General features: G+C 42.5%; 1 protein-coding gene across 9 annotated transcripts in view; it reads right to left on the bottom strand.

The window, feature by feature from the left end:
- Window positions 1-19,051, bottom strand: part of Pkhd1 (PKHD1 ciliary IPT domain containing fibrocystin/polyductin) — a 453,258-nt gene that overhangs the window by 348,934 nt on the left and 85,273 nt on the right. For all 9 annotated transcript variants that reach the window (XM_060369714.1, XM_060369715.1, XM_060369713.1 and 6 more), the window contains one exon: window positions 18,072-18,222. In XM_060369714.1, coding sequence (XP_060225697.1) covers window positions 18,072-18,222 — 151 coding nt within the window. The remainder of the gene's footprint in view (window positions 1-18,071; window positions 18,223-19,051) is intronic.

The raw sequence follows: 19,051 nt of genomic DNA on the forward strand, positions 1-19,051 counted from the left end.
CTTTCTTCATACTTGAACATTTTGCCAAGAGAAAATCTGTGATAACAGAATTCTTTTACTTCCGTCTGAGCCCTGGCTCTGTCAGGACCAGGTTTCTAAGCATCTCTGGGAAGTTATCAATCCATCTAATGAAGGTAGCCATAACAATCATTTAAGTTTTCTTCTAAGGATCAAACGAGTAACTCATGCAAAGAGCTTTGCACAGGCCCCCAGAAGAATAAGCCTTCAATTCATGGCACTGCCCTTTCATTTTTGTCCATAGTGATAGCATTTCTTTACAATAAAAAATAGTATATACTTCTATAGAGAGCATATTACATATCACTAAATTCTTATATTTCTCCTATTTTCCTTAATCTTTCCAAAATAGAAATTATATATTTAGTTGTTTGATCTTGTGATTGATTTAATTTTTGTTTTTAATTTTTTATTTGTTTAATGAACACACACACACACATGTACATGTTCCATAACATTCATGTAGAAAGTCAGAAAATGACTTGTAGAGAGTTGTTTTTTCTGTCCCCATGAGTCCTGGGGACTGATGTCAGGGTTAGGGCCTAGTGGCAAGAGCCTTTACACACTGAGCCATCTTGTCAGCTGCCAGCTGTCTCGTTTTAACATTCAAAACTTATCAATCTATTTAAAGAAAGTTATAAATTTCTTGATGAGAAGACATAAGCAAAAATAGAGAAAAAAAATGCAGAATCACTTCCTGACCTAGTGGTCCCAGGGTAAGACTGGACACGGTTTTAAAATGGGATTACCTGCTGGAATGACTCAATTTCTGCAGTTTCCTTTTGGAGAGGCCACTTGTATGAAAATGTTTTAAACAATTTTACCAAGACACAGAAGTAGACCTCATGCATTTTCTAGACTCCCCTAAGAGCAGGTGCTGGATGTCACTGAAAGGCAGAAAATCTCTAACCGTGCCCCAAATTTCATGGCCTATGGCAGGGTGAGCCTTTCCTCCAGGAGATGGGGATTGCTAGCGTATTGGACTCATTAATAAATCCCTATCTCAAATATGCAAAAGCCTCACACAATGAAGGAAAGAAGCCTGTCTTCTAGCTGCCCATTCCATCTGAGTCAGGAAGGTGTGACTCCCCGTATTGCTGGAACAAGGGTTCTCTTTCAAACCTTCAATCCCTGCCCCCATTAAAATGTAAAACCAGAGTCAACCCCATCACAGAGTGGCACCAGAGGATTGCAATTTCATCCACCATGATTTTTATTAGCCTTGCAATTTCTTAATGGGCTCCCCTGAGGGCTAGCTGGGAGAATCCTGCGCTCCTCCAGGCCGGATTTGCTACAGGCAGAGCAATAAACATGGCACCTGCCCTGTGACAGTTGACATCACGTCCACCCCTCGGTGCAGAAGGCAGAGCCAAAGGTTAACAAAGGCACTGCCAGGGTGGCAGCAAGGTGGGTGAGGAAGATGCTGAGGATTAGAATGTGGAGGCGACGGCTCCTCACCGGGTCTGCAGATCTCGCAGCCCGGCCAGATTTCCAGGGAGCTGAGCAGGCAGCTCTCCGCCTCCAGTAATCAGTATCTTTTACACACCTCATCAGTGTCACTGTTCCTGGCATCTCATTATGCAGCAGAGGTGGAAGTGGACAGGTACGAAACGCCCGAACTTTTACTTTTCTTATTATTTCTGTGCAGCGCCATGAAGCTGGGAGTTAATTAAGTCCTGTGGGACAATCAGTGTCTTTTTTGGCTAGGTTAAATTACATTATGTACAGATGCAAAGCAAAAAAAAAAAAAAAAAATCTCCCAGCTCCTTCCCAGTTAATAGAGTAAGTTAGAAAAATGATGATTCCAAACTGGAAGGTGAATCTGATCGCTCCTGAACATACAAGGTGTCTAATGAAGTCATATGACAAAGCCACCAGGGACAGTCGACCTCAGAAAATCTCCACGCTCTTTTAAAAAAGACTTTTGAAGAACTCCCTGCCTCAACTCTGAGACAGTATTGACTGAGGGTGGGGCAATGATCAACCCTGTTTTATAGATGGGAAAGTTCTCTCAACCACGCTGGAAAAGCAAACTCCAAACCATTCCAGAGGGAAAGAAGAGAGCGGTCACAAGGATCACAAAGAACCTAGCCAAGAAGCTACTTGAAACTGATACCTGCTGGGAGAGGGAAAGTCAGTTTTTCCCCCAATAGAGAGTCACTGGGTATATCAACTGTACGCCACAGTAGGCCCCATGCCCAGGAATAGTTAGCCAATAAAATGAAGTCCATGGTTTGTGTGTGTGTGTGTCTGTGTGTGTGTGTGTGCGCGTGCGTGTTTAGCTCAGATTTTTAGTTTTTTGAACAATTTTATTATCAGTCTACTGTTGATAGAAATAAAAACCCAACAGGTCTCTGACAAGAAAATTGAAAAGCATTGACAAAAGCAGCTAACCCTAGTTAAGGTGGTACGTGAAACTGTCTCAAAAGGGGGGTAAAGAGGGAACAAAACAAAAAACCAAAGTTAAAAACAAAAACAAAAAAAAAAAAACCTAAAAGTCTCACAGCACCAGCTAGGCACCCTATCACTTAAGAGATTAGGAGACTCCAAATCCAGGCCAGGAACAAAACAACCACAAAACAAAACAGTAACTCATCATGGGCATGGTGGAAGGGATTAGGTTGCCATCTTCAGCTACACTTTGTTGAAGGCCAACCTGGGGCACATGCGTCCTTTTGGAAGAAAAATGAAAGCAACGGACAACCAAGCACCTTTAGATTAGGGGGTCAGATGTGGCCCTGGGAGGTCCACAGGACACCCTCCCTGTAAAGTAAGGAATCCTGAGGCATTCCGTCTCCACTTTGATACATAGCGGTCCATGAAGAAGCATGAGCCTCCTGGGGTGCTCCCAGGGCTGAAGGAAGGAGTCTTTGACATCCATTCTTCTCATCCTTGTGGCAGGTCGTGTTGGTAGAGTCCCTTGTGCTGATTAGAACAAGAGTCTGAGCTGGCAGGGCCGCACTTTCGGCTCTTTGCACCTAGGCTCTGTGCCTCTGCTTGTAGTTGGAGGGGAGAGTCTGCAGGATAAAGGAGGCAGTAGGCCTACTTTGCTGCTGCTGCTGCTGCTGCTCCTTGTGTGGCTCTCAACAGAACGAACTCTCAACTTCCTCTGGTTACGGTGGGGGCGGCCATCTTGAAGTATTTTTTTCAGCTCATAGAAGGCTTCCCAGGTACAACCTAGGTGCCGATGATCCCGGATCTGAGCTGCTCCTGTCTCCACAGCAGCTGCAGCATCTTAGTCCTGCTCAGTTCAACTGTTTCGAGCTTCATTGGGGTTTGTGCGATTTTCGGTTTGGTAATGTTTTGCCTTATTGGAGTTTGTTTCTTTCTTTGAATTTTCTTTTTGTCTTTCTTTATTTAGAGAGAGAGAACATGAAGCTAGGTTAAGTAGGGAAGTAGGGAAGATCTGGGAGGAGTTAGGAGAAAGAATGTGAAAAATAATAATATATGGACAGTAAAAGATAACAAAAAAAATGGTTTTATATTTAAAAAAAATAAAAAAGCCTGTGGTTAAAATGTCTTAGCATGTAACAGAGGGAACCTGCAGAGGATCTGGTCCCAAATTTCTCAGAACATCTCATAGAAAGCCAAAAAGTGTCCCATTGTTGGAGGAATGGGGGTTGGGAGATGAATGATAGTCTAATAACCCAGCAATGCTGGAGAAGGCCAGATTCAACAGAGGAAAGTTCATTTCCATCCTACAGACTGTTGCAAGCATTTATTTTGTTTCCAGACATGGCTTTCAGAGCAGTGCCCCATTCCCTGAATTTACTTGACCATAGAGGGCTTACTGTCCAGTGAAAATCCTGTGCATGCAGGATTCACACTGCAATCCACTAGTTTAGTCTAATTCCTCATTACAGATGGAGATGTAGGCTTTCTAAGACTTGCCCACAGTCACACATATGGATAATGCTAGCCTAGAGGGCATTATCCCGGGTCACTATCAAACGCTAGCCTAGAGGGCAGGACCTGGGTCACTATCAAAGCTCTAAACCACACTGTCTCTCTGACTCACCCTAAGTCTAAAGCCAGTTGACAACAACCATTTCTGCTGTCATTCATTACAAAGCCATTCGAGGTTCCTCCACATTAGTTCTAGAATACCCAAGCACACCTCTCTCTCAATTGTAGCTTTAAGATTCCTGACTGCCTGGCATCTTGTCTGGTGGCCAGCATTCCTCCCTTTAACCACATGTATCAGAACTTCAGGGGACAGCACCCATGCCAGTCTGAGCTAAACCTGTGACCCAGCCCCATTCAACAAGATCAGTTCACTGCTCTGGTATGCACTCTGAGGGTTATTTTTAGGAGAGAAAGAGGCATTGCTACAAGATAAATCCTGAGTGTCTTACATTTCCTCCTGCATCAAGTGGTCCTCAAGACAGCTCATGGTGCTCTCCATGTTCTTCCCTGGAACTCTCTGTCAGCCCTCATGATTTCCTTTCAAACCTTACCTTCCAGGCAAATTATTTAGAGATGTCATTTCCCCCACGATACAGACTCTGTAAGACACTCATTATAATATTCTGTTACTTCTTTCCCCTCATCCAAATCCAGGTCATCCCTATGAGCCTAAGTTTAAATGTCACACTCTGTAAGGAATTTCCAGGAAACCTTTCTCAGCCAGAAGATTTCTTTGCCTTCATTTATTTTTAAGAAATTGAAATATACATAACTTTGTCACATTATCACACTGTGCTTTTCACTTAGTTTTTACTATTATTATTGTTATTTTCCTCTGTGGAGTGACCAAAAGCCCTTTCAAAGTGTAGGAGGTTGGGCTAGCCATCCCATCCCAAATGCATCATTGTTCCCAACCCTTACGCCATTTCAGTGTCTTTGCTTCTCTTTTTAAATTAATCCTAAAGAGCCCTGTACATGGCTAGCCAGTGACTGGAACCCTCTGGGCCCTCTGTTGTCTGAGCATAGTGATACCAGGACCCACCTGCTCATCATTGTGTCTCCATGACCCATGTGCTAACAAAGCTATCAGGTACTGCCCTTCAGAGTCCTAAGAGCTAATACCAGACAGAAACCAAACAAAATATATTTGCTTCTGCTTGGCCAGGCATACTGTCTCCTCTGAAGAGGGAAAGAAGTGAAATGGAAATGTTTTCAGGTGGCTGGTACTGTTGCTGTGGGCCTCAAGAGCAGAGGCCATTGCTTTGGACATTAAACTACGGGCCTGGTTACTCCACTCTGCTCATTATATAGGAAGGCTGGGAAATTTAATTAATATTTGTGACATGTTTCAGAAGACATCATCTAAAAGCAAACACTAGAACAGGTCATTTCTCTCCCCCAACCCAGATTGATCCTGTCTTTGTTATTAAAGGAAAGTTGCCTTGCATAGAACTGAATAATGAGATATCCATTTGGGAACTGGCATATCATTTAAAAAAAAAAAGAAAAGAAAACTCCTGTCATTTTTAATCAGGAAAGTATATATCAACAAAGAAACACACAAATGATTTTGTGGTTCTACAGTCTACTGGAGATAGGCATGTTTTATAGTCACTATACTTTCTCAGTTATTTTGCTTGTTTGCTGAAAGAAAACACGCTACTTGATTCTAAGGGAGGTTTGCCAAACTCTTCCATTTATGCAGAACAAATTCTAGTTCCCATCCCTTTTAAAAGAGCATACAACCCCAATGTTCTAGTTATCAAGAGCTTTCAGAAAGAAGGACGAGGCCTTATGAGATGGCCACTGTGGACAAGCGTGCTCGGACTACTCAGCTTCCACTTTCTCACTCAACAACACCCTCGAGATTTTCCTTCTGGGCATTAGTCAGACATTCAGAATGGGATTAGGCTATGTCAAGGTTTGTAGTGGACACACGCTAGTCAAAGCCTAACAACAAAGCCAAATTCTAAGCAAATGACTTAGTGGAGAGCAATCTTGAGAAGATGTACTGGTTTAGATGGGAAAGAATCTCTCCTCCTCTCTAACCTTGCCAAGAAAGACACTCTAATTCCCATGCCATGTGTGGCCACAAGAGGCCGACTTAGACTGAGACTAAATACTACAGAAAGAGACCTAAGCTGCTAAACCATTCCTCTTACTCTGAGCTCTCCCATTCAGTGATCCAGTATAATTTTCCTGTCCGTTAAGTCCATTTGAATTATTTCCCATTTGTTTTCGAAATCTTCATAAAGGTATGTGTACGTGTGTACATGTTTGTGTACGCAGGCACACCTGTGTGCTGGGGCACACTCACAGTACACACATGCTCATACAGGCCAGTGGATAACTACAGTGTTATTCTTGGGAATACCTTCCACCTTGTTCTTTGAGACAGAGATTTTCACTGGCATGCAGCTCAGCAAATAGGCGAGGCTGGCTAGCCAGTGATTTTCTCGGGCACCTGCTGATCTGCCCACCCTTAATACTGAGATTACAAACATTCACTGCCACACCTACTCTTTTACATAGGTCCTCACACTGTAAGTAACGCTTGGGCCCACAGGACAAGCGCTCTACTAACTAAGCCATCTCCCTAGTCCTTCACAGTAAAAAGTTTTAGTGTTTACGATTATAATTTAACATTTCTCCTTTCCCTTTCCTCTCTCCAAACTCTCCCATATACCCCTCCCTGCTCTCTTTCAAACTCATAGCCTCTTTCTCCATTAATGATTTTAAAGTAAAATTCAATGAGAAAAAAAATAGAAAGAGTATAGAGAAAATATATAGAGAATACAGTGAGCTGTGGGTATTGATATGAATATACTACAAATTGTAGATATACTCATATATTACATTTGAATAAATGCTTAATAATAAATATTAATGTTTAGTATTCTGAAAAAATAAAAAGAGGGAAGTCAAAAGTCCCCACTCATGCCTACTGTTTGTAACAATACTGTAAAAGGGGATTAATTCTCAGTACTGGAGAACTCCACCGAGGTTCTTCAGCACATGTAGACTACAAACAAGAACAGAAACAGAGTACCCACGAAAGGAAGGAGAATGCCACAAAAATGCCCAGCTTACTCCATTAAAGAATATCAATCCATCATCTCTTCCTAATGCTTCCCTCTTACAGAGTCACCTGTCAAACTTGCCACCAAGAATCACTGGGTTTTGAAACGCAGTGTGGACACAGAAAAAGAAACCAGAGGTATCACACAGTACCTAGCAGGTGCAACGTTAGACTACAGAAGCCGGTTGTGAAATACGGCACAATCAATAGATCATGGACAGTAAGAAGTAATCCCACATCTTCAGTGGTGTCTCTTAAAGATTTGCTGGTTGTTGTTGCTGTTTATTTGTATATATGTGTGTGAGCTTGAGTGAGTTCTCATTTGTATGCACCATGAACACACAGGAGCCTGTGGAGGCCAGAAGAGGTCATTAGCTCCCATGGAAGGAGAGGTACAGGCAGTTGGGAGTTGCTGTGTGGATACTAGGCACAAAAACCTGGTCTTCTGCAATTGTGAGCAACAAGCACACTTAATGGCTATGCCCTCTCTCCAGTCCCAATTGTTTACTTCTTGGCTCATAAAAAGTTGACAAGACTCTTCATTTCTCTGGCGATGTTCACAACTCTCTGGGTCAGGACAGTCCATTTGTTGATCTATTTCACGGCCATTTTCTAATTTAATTAGCCAGTGTGGGGACCAGGGAGCTGGTTCAGCGGGTAAAGTCCTTGTCGTGAAAGCATTAGAGTCCGAGTTCTGATCCTCAGAACCCACGTGATGCTGGACACAGAAGTGTGTCTCTGGAGCCCCAGGATTTCTGCTGAACATGGGGGATAGAGACTGAGGCAGAAATCTCCAGAGAACCCTTGAGATTCTCCCATTTACCTCCACATAAACACTCCCACATTTACAAACCAGCACACATATGATTCAAGTCAGATGTACTCATCAAAGCTTAAGAGGCTGGGCAAGTATATTATTCCCTTGCTCTTAAAATAGAAATGGAATTTGGAGACACTACTACAGAAGAGGTAATTAGAAGTTGCTATACATATGCATTCTGTGTGTGTGTGTGTGTGTGTGTGTGTGTGTGTGTTGTACATTTCTTAAGTCAGTGACTCTCAACCTTCCTAATGCTGCAACCCTTTAATACAGTTCCTCAAGTTGTGGTGACCCCCAACCATAAAATTATAGTTGTTGCTTCTTCATAACTGCAATTTTTTTTAGTTATGAATCGTAATGTAAATGTCTGTCTTTTCTGATGGTCTTAGGTGACCCCTGTGAAAGGGCCGTTTTAGCCCCACAGGGGCCAAGACCTACAAGTTGAAAATCATTGTTTTAAGTAAAAAGAGGAGCCAGGAAGTCAAGTAAACATCCAGTGACTTTGAGGAAGCTTCCTCCGGCATTAAGTGGAAACAAGGGAACTTTACGGGTTTTTTTGTTTGTTTGTTTGTTTTGTTTTGTTTATTTGTTTCTTTTTTATGTATCTGGAATCAAGAAAAGAATCTCAGGATACAAGCTAAGTGATCACCACACCTCAGAAATGCCAGATGCTCCCTTGGAAAACCAACAGGATTGAGTCACGCCTTTCTTGTTTCACTGAATATTATGTTTGGTTTTATTCCTTTTATGTTTTAGCATATAAAAAATACATTTCCTTTCCTTATTAAATGGCTGATTCTACCTACTGTTACTGTTCTCTTTCCTCTCGTGGAAAAGACGCCTTTCCTTCTCTGAAACCTCTGCCTGACTCATATGCTCTTTCTTGAATTCACCCCGGTGTTGGCTTCAAAAATAAAGGCAACAGAGAGGTGTCCTGTGTGAGTGGTGAGTCAGATAATTTGCCACCAGCCTCCTTGCAATGAGCTTACTGTATGCAGTGAACCAGGTGTAGCCAAGTACAACTGAGGGGCCAGAGGAGGGCCTGTCTGACCCTCCTGCCTGTGGTCAACACAGTCTGAAAGGACATCTAGCAGAGAGTGAATAAATGCGCCTACAGTGGAATAACACCTTAACTTAGAGTAGTTCAATCCCCTTGAAACTGGGCTATAACAACAAAAGTCCCAAAGTCATACAGGGACAAATTCATAATCAATCACAAGGTAACAGCCACTTACACAAATGATAGTACATTACTGGTAACCTCTGTTCAACAGTTTTCATAGAAACTAGTTCAATATTCCTAATTCTACTCACCACCACTCCTCCTCCAGGGAGACTGTCCTTACCTGTCACAAATAGGATCTTTTTTATAGGCCTCATTAAGCTGTGATTTCCACTGAGGGCAGAAACCTGATTTGGGCTAATAATTAAGAGCACTTTTCCTGGGATATTTCAAACTCCCATGTAGTGATGTAATAATTACTCAATGGCATAAAATAACTAGAAATAATGACTTTTGTGGCTGCAACATGACCACACTGAATCACTATTGACACTCTTGATTCAATGGCAATGTTACATGTAACCCTAACATGCAGTGTAACCTTAAGCAGCCAGAGCAGGTTGACGTCACAAACTCAGTCAATGCTTAAGTTCTCTGAGAAAGGAGAGAGGTGAAATAAGCTTATAAAGGTGAGTTAAACAGGCTAAGTGTTCCCTGGATTTGTTCTTTTGAAAAGAAGGGCATGAGAAAGAAGCATACAAGACCTCAGGTTTGAATCAATGACTAAACAGGGTCTTTAGCCCAGAATGTTATAGGTATGATGTCACCACAATCTGACCCAGCACAACAACTTGCAAAGTGTGCACAAGTCTACTCTTCTTCAATTGTGTATCTCATTATGTGCTTAACAGACGATAAAACTAGCCTATTTAGAGGCTACCGATGAACGAGGGACTGTTAAATGCTCTGTGCCTGGTACTTAATCCTGACAACCTTGGAAAACAGGAAATAACAGACCTGGTAAAGTTAAGGAAATATGCCCAAAGCTATATAATAAACACACCTAGTTTTCTTCCAGATCTCAAGGTCATAGGCACAGGATCATGATGACACTGTTGGACTTTTAGGATTCTCTGACTGTTCCATTTATATGTACTATCTTCCTCCAAACCTGGGTGTCAGGTAGTGCTAATTGGTTGAAAGGTTAAGTGAGCTGCCTCACATTCACAGACAGACAGTGCTGGAATTAGAAGTCAGGCCCCAAGAGTCCCGTTGGCTCGCTCTGCGGCATGCTTGACTCTGCTGCCTGCCTAATTATCCTAAAGAGATGAGGCCTTTCAGAGGTGAAGTGTCTGCTCCCGCAGATCCTTCTCTCCTGGCAGTAGACAGTTGTCATGCATTAGGACTCTCATTTCACAGAGAAAACGCAGACACAAGGGGCTTGAGCTTCCTGCAGGTCAGCTAGGAAGCCTTCAAGCTCTTACCTCCTAAGCCCCTGTTCTAAGAACTAGTTCAACCCTGCGTCCCGTACTTTCTGTCTGCAAGCACAGCACACTAAGTAAAAGAGGTAGATCCAAAAGAGAGAGGGGAAGAAAAGAGAAGGGAGGGAAAGGGAGAAGATAAGAGGGGGGGGGCAAAACTGGGTAAGGGATGGGATAGGAGAATGAGGCAGGGGAGAGAAGGGAAGGAGAGACGAAGGGGAAAAGAGGAAAGAAGGAGGAAGGCAAGAATAGAAGGGGCCAAAGGGGGAATAAAATGAAAATACACCATAAAATAAAATAAAGGGGAAAGCTGTTTTTGGATTTCTGTAATAAGAAAAACAAAATTAATTAGACTTTTCTGTCTCTGGATACACCCACATACCTTAAAGAAAACGATGAATGCTGCCATGACTGACTTGTGGGACTTTTCTAGGACATTCTCCTTAAACAAGTCTGGAATTAGATTAAGCGGCCTGGTTTGCTTTTTGATCAGTCGTCCAAACCAGGTATTTTCCTTCATCTATTCATTCCTTAAGTGCATCTCACTGTCAGTGAGTTTTATTGTCTAGCTGGGAGATAGGATATTTAAATCAAGGCAGTAATCTAAATATACAAAAGAGATAAATTCCATGAGACAAGTATAATAAAGTACTATGGGATATCACGAAAGAAAATAAATTCTTTAATTTTAAGGAAATAAATATCCTGAGGTAGAAATGTACTAAGAAGCCCAAATGAACTTAAAAACGTAAACTGTTTGGGGCTGGCAGATGGCTCGGTGGGTAAAGCCAGAGTGTGAGGATGAAAGCTCGGTCCCCAGAACACACAGAGAAGCAAGCGTGGTGGCAACCTGTAGTTCCAGCACTTGGGAAACAAAGACAGGGCTGGCTAGCTCAACTAGCTGAGGTTGTGAGCTCCAGAGGCGGAGACAGACGCTTGGTGAAGAAAGAAAAGAAAGAAGCAGACACCTGACGTCAACTTCACATTTCCACATGTACTCATTTCCACATGCATCCACACCACACCTCCACATACATCCACTTACACAACTCACACACACGTGCACATACACACACAGACACATATAGACAAACAACACACGCACGCAAACACATCCATATATACACAAACATATGCCCATATAACACATACATGCACACATATACATCCATATACACACCACACACACATATACATGCCACACACACATATATACATATACCACACACATACATATATATACACCACACATACACACACATACACTAAACACATATACATATACACATTACACACATGTACACACACACTATACACACGTGTACACACACAGACACACAAAGCTGGCGGAGGGATGGTAGTGATTTCACCAGTCAAACGTCAAACATTTATTGGTCTGTGAGGTATTTTGTAGTCACCAAAAGAAAGCTGAATGATGTCTCTCTGGTCTTCCTGGTCACCGTTTGAAATCCCCAGCGCATTTTACTGCTGTGGGCCTTTGGAGCCTCGGCTGGCGGCCCCAGACATCTCAGCAGCTGTTGTTTGCAAGATCCCCTTTAGGAGAGTGCCAAAGACATCCCGCTCAGACATCAGAAGCTCCATTTTGGCCCTGCCCCTCTGCTCTCACACCCTCCCCTATAACCGCCACCAGCAGCAGCAGCCTCGGACTACAACTTCTTAATGTTGCACCCACTGGCACTGTATCTCTGAGAGTACTCATACCCTGAGGCGTTCTGAGCCGTGCCTCCAGAAAGAAAGTCATGGTCCCTGTGTGTCTGTTGCTCACCAGTGACATACTTCTGCCATCTCTTAGCCTATTCCTGAAATATATTTTGGCTAGCTTTATACTTGTTTATAGTATGAGATAAATCTGAAACTTAGTGCCTTTTGGCCCAAATCCTAAGTCTGCCAAATCTTACTTCCTGGGGGACACTTGCTGTTGCTAAGGGCCCAGGCAGGTATGATTCCCAGCAGCTACACGAGAGCTCTCCACCTCCTAGGACACTAGGCACACATGTGGTGCACAGATGTACGTGCAGACAAAACACTCACACACGTAAAATAATAAAAATAAATCTAAATCTTAAAAAAGAGAAGGATTTGTGTTAAGTGGATGTCATGAGGCTTCCAAATGTGGTATCTGTGGCTCTTCGCTCTGCTTCGGCCTCCCCACATGAACATCACTCAGCGTCCTTTCTGCAACGAGCAGAATTCGATTTGCAAAGATTCCAGGGTCGGCTGGAGGACTGAATTCAGTGGGGAATGGCAGTACAGACTTTTCCTTAGCGAGAAAACGGATTACCTTGGTCACCTGCACCTCAGTTATGTCTGAGAACACAACGCCTTGCCAGTGTATTTTCTGCAGAAATCATGTGCCTGCTTCGTGGAGGGGGAGTGTGAGTAGCTGTTACGCAGTTGAGTGGGAGGGATCAGCTGAGCAGGGATAGGAATGGAACCCCTCAGGGATACGACTTCCCCTGTAGACACCAGGTGACCCCCTTAGGTGTCTGTTGTGGTTAGAATGTGGTATGTTCCCACAGGCTCCTGTGTTCAAGCACTTGGTGAATGGATAATGATTCTATCTGTGGACTCGTGGAACCTCTAGAAGGCAATTTATTAGAAATAAATTGCCAGGGGTAGGCTTGGAGGTTTTACAGCCTGGCTATATGTCAGTGCACAAGCTGCCTCACACTCCCGACACCTCCTCTTCCCACTGTGTTGGACTGTATTACCTCAGACTGTATGCCCGAAAGAAGTACTTCCTTCTTCAACTTGCTTCAGGTATTTGGTTGCAGCATTGAAAAAAGTAACTAACAGTGTCCTCTCTTGTGCTCAATTTCTGGTCTCTAACTGTCTCTAGGTTCATGGTTGGGGGTTCTAGTGGGTGATTGGTCTTCACCTTTTTTTTTTTTTTCCTGAATTCTCCTTTGAGACTATTCTGGCAACTTTGCTACATTATATGCCATTTTCCCGCTTACTTTCTATTTTCATGTACTAAGGTTTGTCTCTTCATTTCTTCAAATTCAGAACTTACACTTTCCTTTTTTTTTTTTTTTTTTTTTTTTTGTCTTTATATCTACCTGAAGGATGTCACTGTTTCTTTGGGTAAGAAATCCATCCTTGAAAACTATGATAAGGGGCTGGAGAAACCACTCAGTGAATAAAGTTCTTGCCATGCAATCAGGGGGATCTGGTTTGATCACCAAAATCCATGTTTACAAACCAAAGGCCAGATGCTGGATGGGGGTGGGGGTGCACACCTTTAAGCCCAGTAGTTGGGAAGTTGAGGCAGATATATCTCTGAGTTGGAGGCCAGCCTGGTCTACAGAGCAAGTTCCTGGATAGCCAGGGCTACACAGTGAAACCCTGACTTGAAAAAAAAAAAGTGGCAAGGGCTTGGAATCTAAGCTCCAATGAGAAAGAGACCGTGTATCCTCTGGAGGTTCTGGCCATCCATCAGAGCCCTCTTAGTGAGCTCTAGGCCAGTGAGAGACCATGCTTGAAAAAGCAAAGTAGACAGTGCATGAGGGAAGAAACCTAATTTGACCTCTAACTTTCACATGTACATGCACAAGTGCATATAAACAAACGCACAAATATGTACAGCAAAAACTATATTAAGTTCAGAGGTGTACTGTCGACAACTTTTATGTTGCTCCTGCTGTGTTTCTGGTTTTCTGTTCATCGTTATTTTCTGAATCTCATGTCACATTTTCTTGGAATCATCTTACACTTTCTCAAATCACCTTTCAGAGTACACACAGGGCAGGTAAACTTTCTGAGTTTTGTATAATTTTATTTATTCTTGTACCAAATTACATGTCTTTATTTTATTCTCATACCAACTAGCATTTTAATAGATACAAGTTTCTAGAATCAAATGACTTCCTCTTAGGGAAGGCTCTTTAAGTAGCCACCCCTCAAACTACTGGGGCAAATGACTGAATGAGTGGGGTGAACTTGGCAGAATTTCCTGGAGGCAGAACTGAAGAGAAAGCTGCTATCCACCTCCTTTTTTTTCCCCTCCGAACTTGTCAGAGAGTTCTACAGCTGCCTCAGGCTTGCTCAAGTTGAACACCAGCCTTGCTATATACAATGGACCAAATCCATCTGCTATCCCTAGACACACAATTTTTCTTTAGTTTATGTTCCCCTCTTAAGACCTCATATTGACAACCACAGAACCAAACACAGTGACACAGAGAGCTCCTTCTAAGATGAGGGCCTAAGGAGAGGTGTCAGCCCATTGACAAATATTGGAATTAAAATGTTCCAAAGACAAGCTATGCTAATACTGTGAGTCTTGTAAAATTCACATTATGAATCATGTATCAAATACCCCTAGATATCCTTGATATATTCACAAACATATAAATATATTCATAACTACTCACACAGCAAGAGAGAACCAACATTCACAGATTCTTCTGACTTCGGGGCCTTTCCACTGCTAACTGACTTGCACTTGTCTCAGTTAAATGTCTGTCAGTGCTGTACTTCTCCCAAGCTAGACTGAAGCAAAGTTAGTTTGCATCCAAACAAAGATTCCCAAGGCCAGAATAGAGAAAGCACACATTCAGTCATGGATAGGAAAGTCACCAGGGACCTATTACTCTCAGATCATACTGGCCTTGGTTATAAATCAACTGTGAGTCCACTTAGTTAATTGTGGCCTTCATGATATCCACTTCCTAAAGCAAAACAAATCACCCCGCCAGAGACCTGAATCTAGGATTAACAAGTTTCTCATTACCTAGAACTGTAATTTTCCTGGGCCCAGGACAACTGGGTGCCTATTTAAGCCACACAGATATTCCCCAGCTCCCTATATATAAATCCAATCAGTGTGTAAAAATTGTGTCCTAGACCCTTGTTAGATTAGTTAGGAACCTGTTAAGATTAACACAGATCTCAAATTCTGATGATTCTGCTCTAACTCTCTTCTACTGTTCCCATGTCCTCCTAGCTACATGAAAGGGCTCTGCTAATAGTCTGTTTAAAACTCTGACACCATAGTTTTAAAACCATCACCACTACCATATGCTACAGCCACAACTGTGCCATATACTTCCCTCACCCCTAAGGAGTGGAGTTTCCTATACATTGCTTTAGCCTAGTAGGTTTTTCAGACATGCTCTCATTCTCTCCGAGCCCAGTTCCTAAAGAGCAAGGGTTTACTTTCTCCACTTATGGCTTATGGCTACATGGATGTGATGTCAAATACAGAGCTAAATGATCTTTACCAAATCATCTGTCCTTATGAGTCTTAGTTACTCTGAAATGCTAGTTTGGGTGATACCCAAAGATCCACTGAACCGGGATAAATCAACTCTAGGTACCTTCTTATAAACCCTACCTTTCCCCTTACCTCAATATCCAGCTATTCCGTAACAGCCAAGACACCACTCCATAGAGCATAGCAGAGGAACCTGAACTTAATATGTATGTATTGTTTAAGGGTTTTTAAATAACTGAAGCATCTAAAGATCCTTCAAATCTCAAAACTAGACTATGAACTGTTAAAAAAAAATGTTAATGAAATCTAAGAGGTAAAATTATCTGGCTGAAGCAGCAAGTACTGTGATAAATAATTCAACAACCATTTTCTTGAATTGTCGCTGGCTAACACTGGATACTTGCTGTGTGTGTGATTAAGTTCTCAGTGTCTTATATGTAGTTAGGCTCACAACAGCCTGAGCAGGTAGCTACAACTATTACCCCTACTATACAAATAGAAAAACTGAGACATGGGTAGGGTAAATAATTTTCTTGAGGTGAGTAGTGTATTCAAGTCTGATAGTAGAGCTCCGAAGCTCAGATGCTTAACCAATATGATTATCTTCCTCTCGGCTCCTTTGCCCAGAATTTGATTATGTTAAAAGGCCAAGAACACTGGACTGTTATCACTCAGACAGAAAGTGAGGCCAAAGTGCTTAAAAGAGAGACTTAGGATTGGTGGCGTGAATACGAGTTGGTGTATTGTTTGACACTAAACAAGAGCCGTATATTAAGGCTCAGAGATCTTTGCAGAGGTAGGGTGGAAGGTAAGAGGCAGAGAACAGGGAGGCGTCACAAAATGATGCCTTCTGGGCACGACATGGCTGCCGTACTCATGAGCTCACTGAAGCTATGGTTGCCTGTACAAGATTGAGCCCCTCAACATTTCATGATGGGTGGAGGACATCTCATCATGCCCTTCTCCATAAAGGGATACCGATAGTTAATGGTTTGCGGCGGAAGGTGTCGTTTTCTTCAGCCACTGACTAGTCGTCCATGTAAGTAACATCCTTCCTATGGTCATGCACATGATGCATAGGAAACTCAGTGGTCACATGCAAAAGAAAAGGCATGAAAGAGAAGGGGGACTTACTGGAAAGAGAAAAGATTTTATCGGGAGGGAAAGGGGCACGAAAAAGGGCAAAGGGCATGGAAACAACTTAAATGCATATGAGAAGGGGAGCTTGAGAGAGACCGAACGTGGCTAAATGTCCCGTACAGCCCCACCTGACAGCTGAGTGAGAAGCAAAGACTGAAGCAGAGCCTGCAATTATAGGACAGTGGGTCTGGAAGTCAACGTGAGCTGTGGGCTGGAAGGTAGAGGCATTTGGGCGGAGACCATGAAAAAGGAAGTGAGGACACTGGGCAACTACCTGAAGGGAAAGTTCCAGGGAATGAGAAAGCTGGGGACAGGAAAAGATGAGCATAGAGACCCCTGGGTATGGGGACAGACAGGGCACAGTATAGGGAGGACAGAAGACAAATTCTTCAAAACTACACCCATTTTCAGCAGAAATGCAAAACCTACGTGATAACATTTATCACAAGACAAAGACATATAGATCTGGATTGGGAAGGACTGAACCAAACAGCGTACATGAAAGGATCTGGAACACTGTGAGGTAAATAATAGGCACTTAATAAATGTTTGTACCAAATAAAAGAGACAAAGACAAGATGACCTAAGGATTGCCTTTATAAAAAAAGAAAAAGAAAAAGAAAAGAAAGGCACCTAAGGGAGTAGGTGCTCAATAAATATTATTTTTGGTCTGTGTACAGTGAGAAGCCTGGGGAATTGTAAGAGATTATCTGATAGATTTCCAAAGAACTCTTAGCTTCTGATTTCAATTCTAGCCATTTCCCTTGGGAGGCTGTGGAATCTCTCACTGGGGACTTCAAGAACACAGTGTGAGGAGAGCCACGTGGAGGGAGTGGTTCCAATGGTTTACATGGGATGCATTGAAATTGAAAGGCTGGACCAAAATGGCCTCTGGCCCTTATTTCCAGCTTCCGAGACATCTCCTCTGAGGTTGATGTTCACAATCCTTTCCCTCACAGAACAGAACGGAACCAGAAAGACCGGCGACATTATTGTCCTGCAGGCTGAAGATGGCTGAACGATTCGGAAGCTTTCCAGAAGGGCCTGGTTAAACGGTGGGCTATTTATTTTATCAAGCAATAAAACAGAGAAGAGCCCCCGCCCACCAACATGCTTGCAGGAAAAATCAGGACAAAATGTGGCAGAGGTTCCGAGTTCACCTTCACAGAGGCCAGGCAGTGCTCATTTATTTTTGAGAAAATATATGATTAAGCATAGTTAACTACGAATTCAGATGCTGAGCACTGGATCAGCTGCTCAAACTTTGAGAGCATTTAATATTATATATCGCTGCCATTTGGACTAAATTGTTTTTTTTTTAATGTACACAATATTACAAATTTAATTTGAGCTGTTTGAATCAGTCTGTAAAAAAGATTTGATTATACCTGAGTGTTCTGGCCCCGGCTTTTCTGTATTTCAGTGATCTTGGCGGTAATTGGCTGATTAGGCGTCTCACACTCCATCTCTGCCTCAGTTTCCATGGTAATGTTACAGGAGCTATTATAGATGAGAACTTCATCCCTTTCCACTTTAGGGCTGAAACAAGAGGGGAGGTTAAATGGGGTGTCATCAATCTTAATGAAATGCAATTATTTTTACTCTTATTAATCATTGCAAGCCATTAGCTTGTGGCAACTACAGGCCACCATTTGTCAAATTTTGCAAATTTCTGTAATTTTGTTTCCATTCTTTTATTGTTTGTTTTTCCTTTATCTGCTCACCCAGCAATGAAAACGCACACAGTTAAATATCCTTCAAGGAGGCCTTTCTTTCTTCGTTTCCAAATAAGGCACATGAGCAGATGCTCCCCAAGCCCCACCCAGCAAGCAGCTCCCAGACAGCACTTTCAGTTCTAAAAATGGAAGTAACTGAGCTGGCTTTCTTTATTTTTCTTTGGAGGTTTTTTTTTTTTTTTTTTTTTTTTCCTTATCCCTGTACCTCTTCCTGATCTTATTCACACTTGGTGTTGGGGTGGGGGGGATGGAGTGAATTGCCTGAGTCCCCCCAGGGCAGATGAAGAAATTGGAAAACCCTCACAACTGGCTAACTGGTCCCTAATTCCAACTGTGAAAAAATGAGCTCATTTAGGCTTTCAATTCCCTCTCCCCAGCTGATGGCAATGAGGTTCTGTTGCTAGCAGTAGAACATTAACTTACTAAATTAATTAAACTTACTCAACAACCCAGACTAAGGAGACGCGATATATGTACCAGTTATATCCCAGACACTCACTTTGGAAAGTCCTTTTGCTTTAAGGAGAGAAGGCAGACTGGACTTGAAATGAAGAACAGCAGCACAGAGTTACTAAGTTTCTAAAAATATGCAGTCTAGAGGAGGTGATGGTATGGATATTAAAGAGTAGTGT

The sequence above is a fragment of the Meriones unguiculatus genome, chromosome 16, assembly GCF_030254825.1.
Source record: "Meriones unguiculatus strain TT.TT164.6M chromosome 16, Bangor_MerUng_6.1, whole genome shotgun sequence".
NCBI lineage: Eukaryota > Metazoa > Chordata > Mammalia > Rodentia > Muridae > Meriones > Meriones unguiculatus.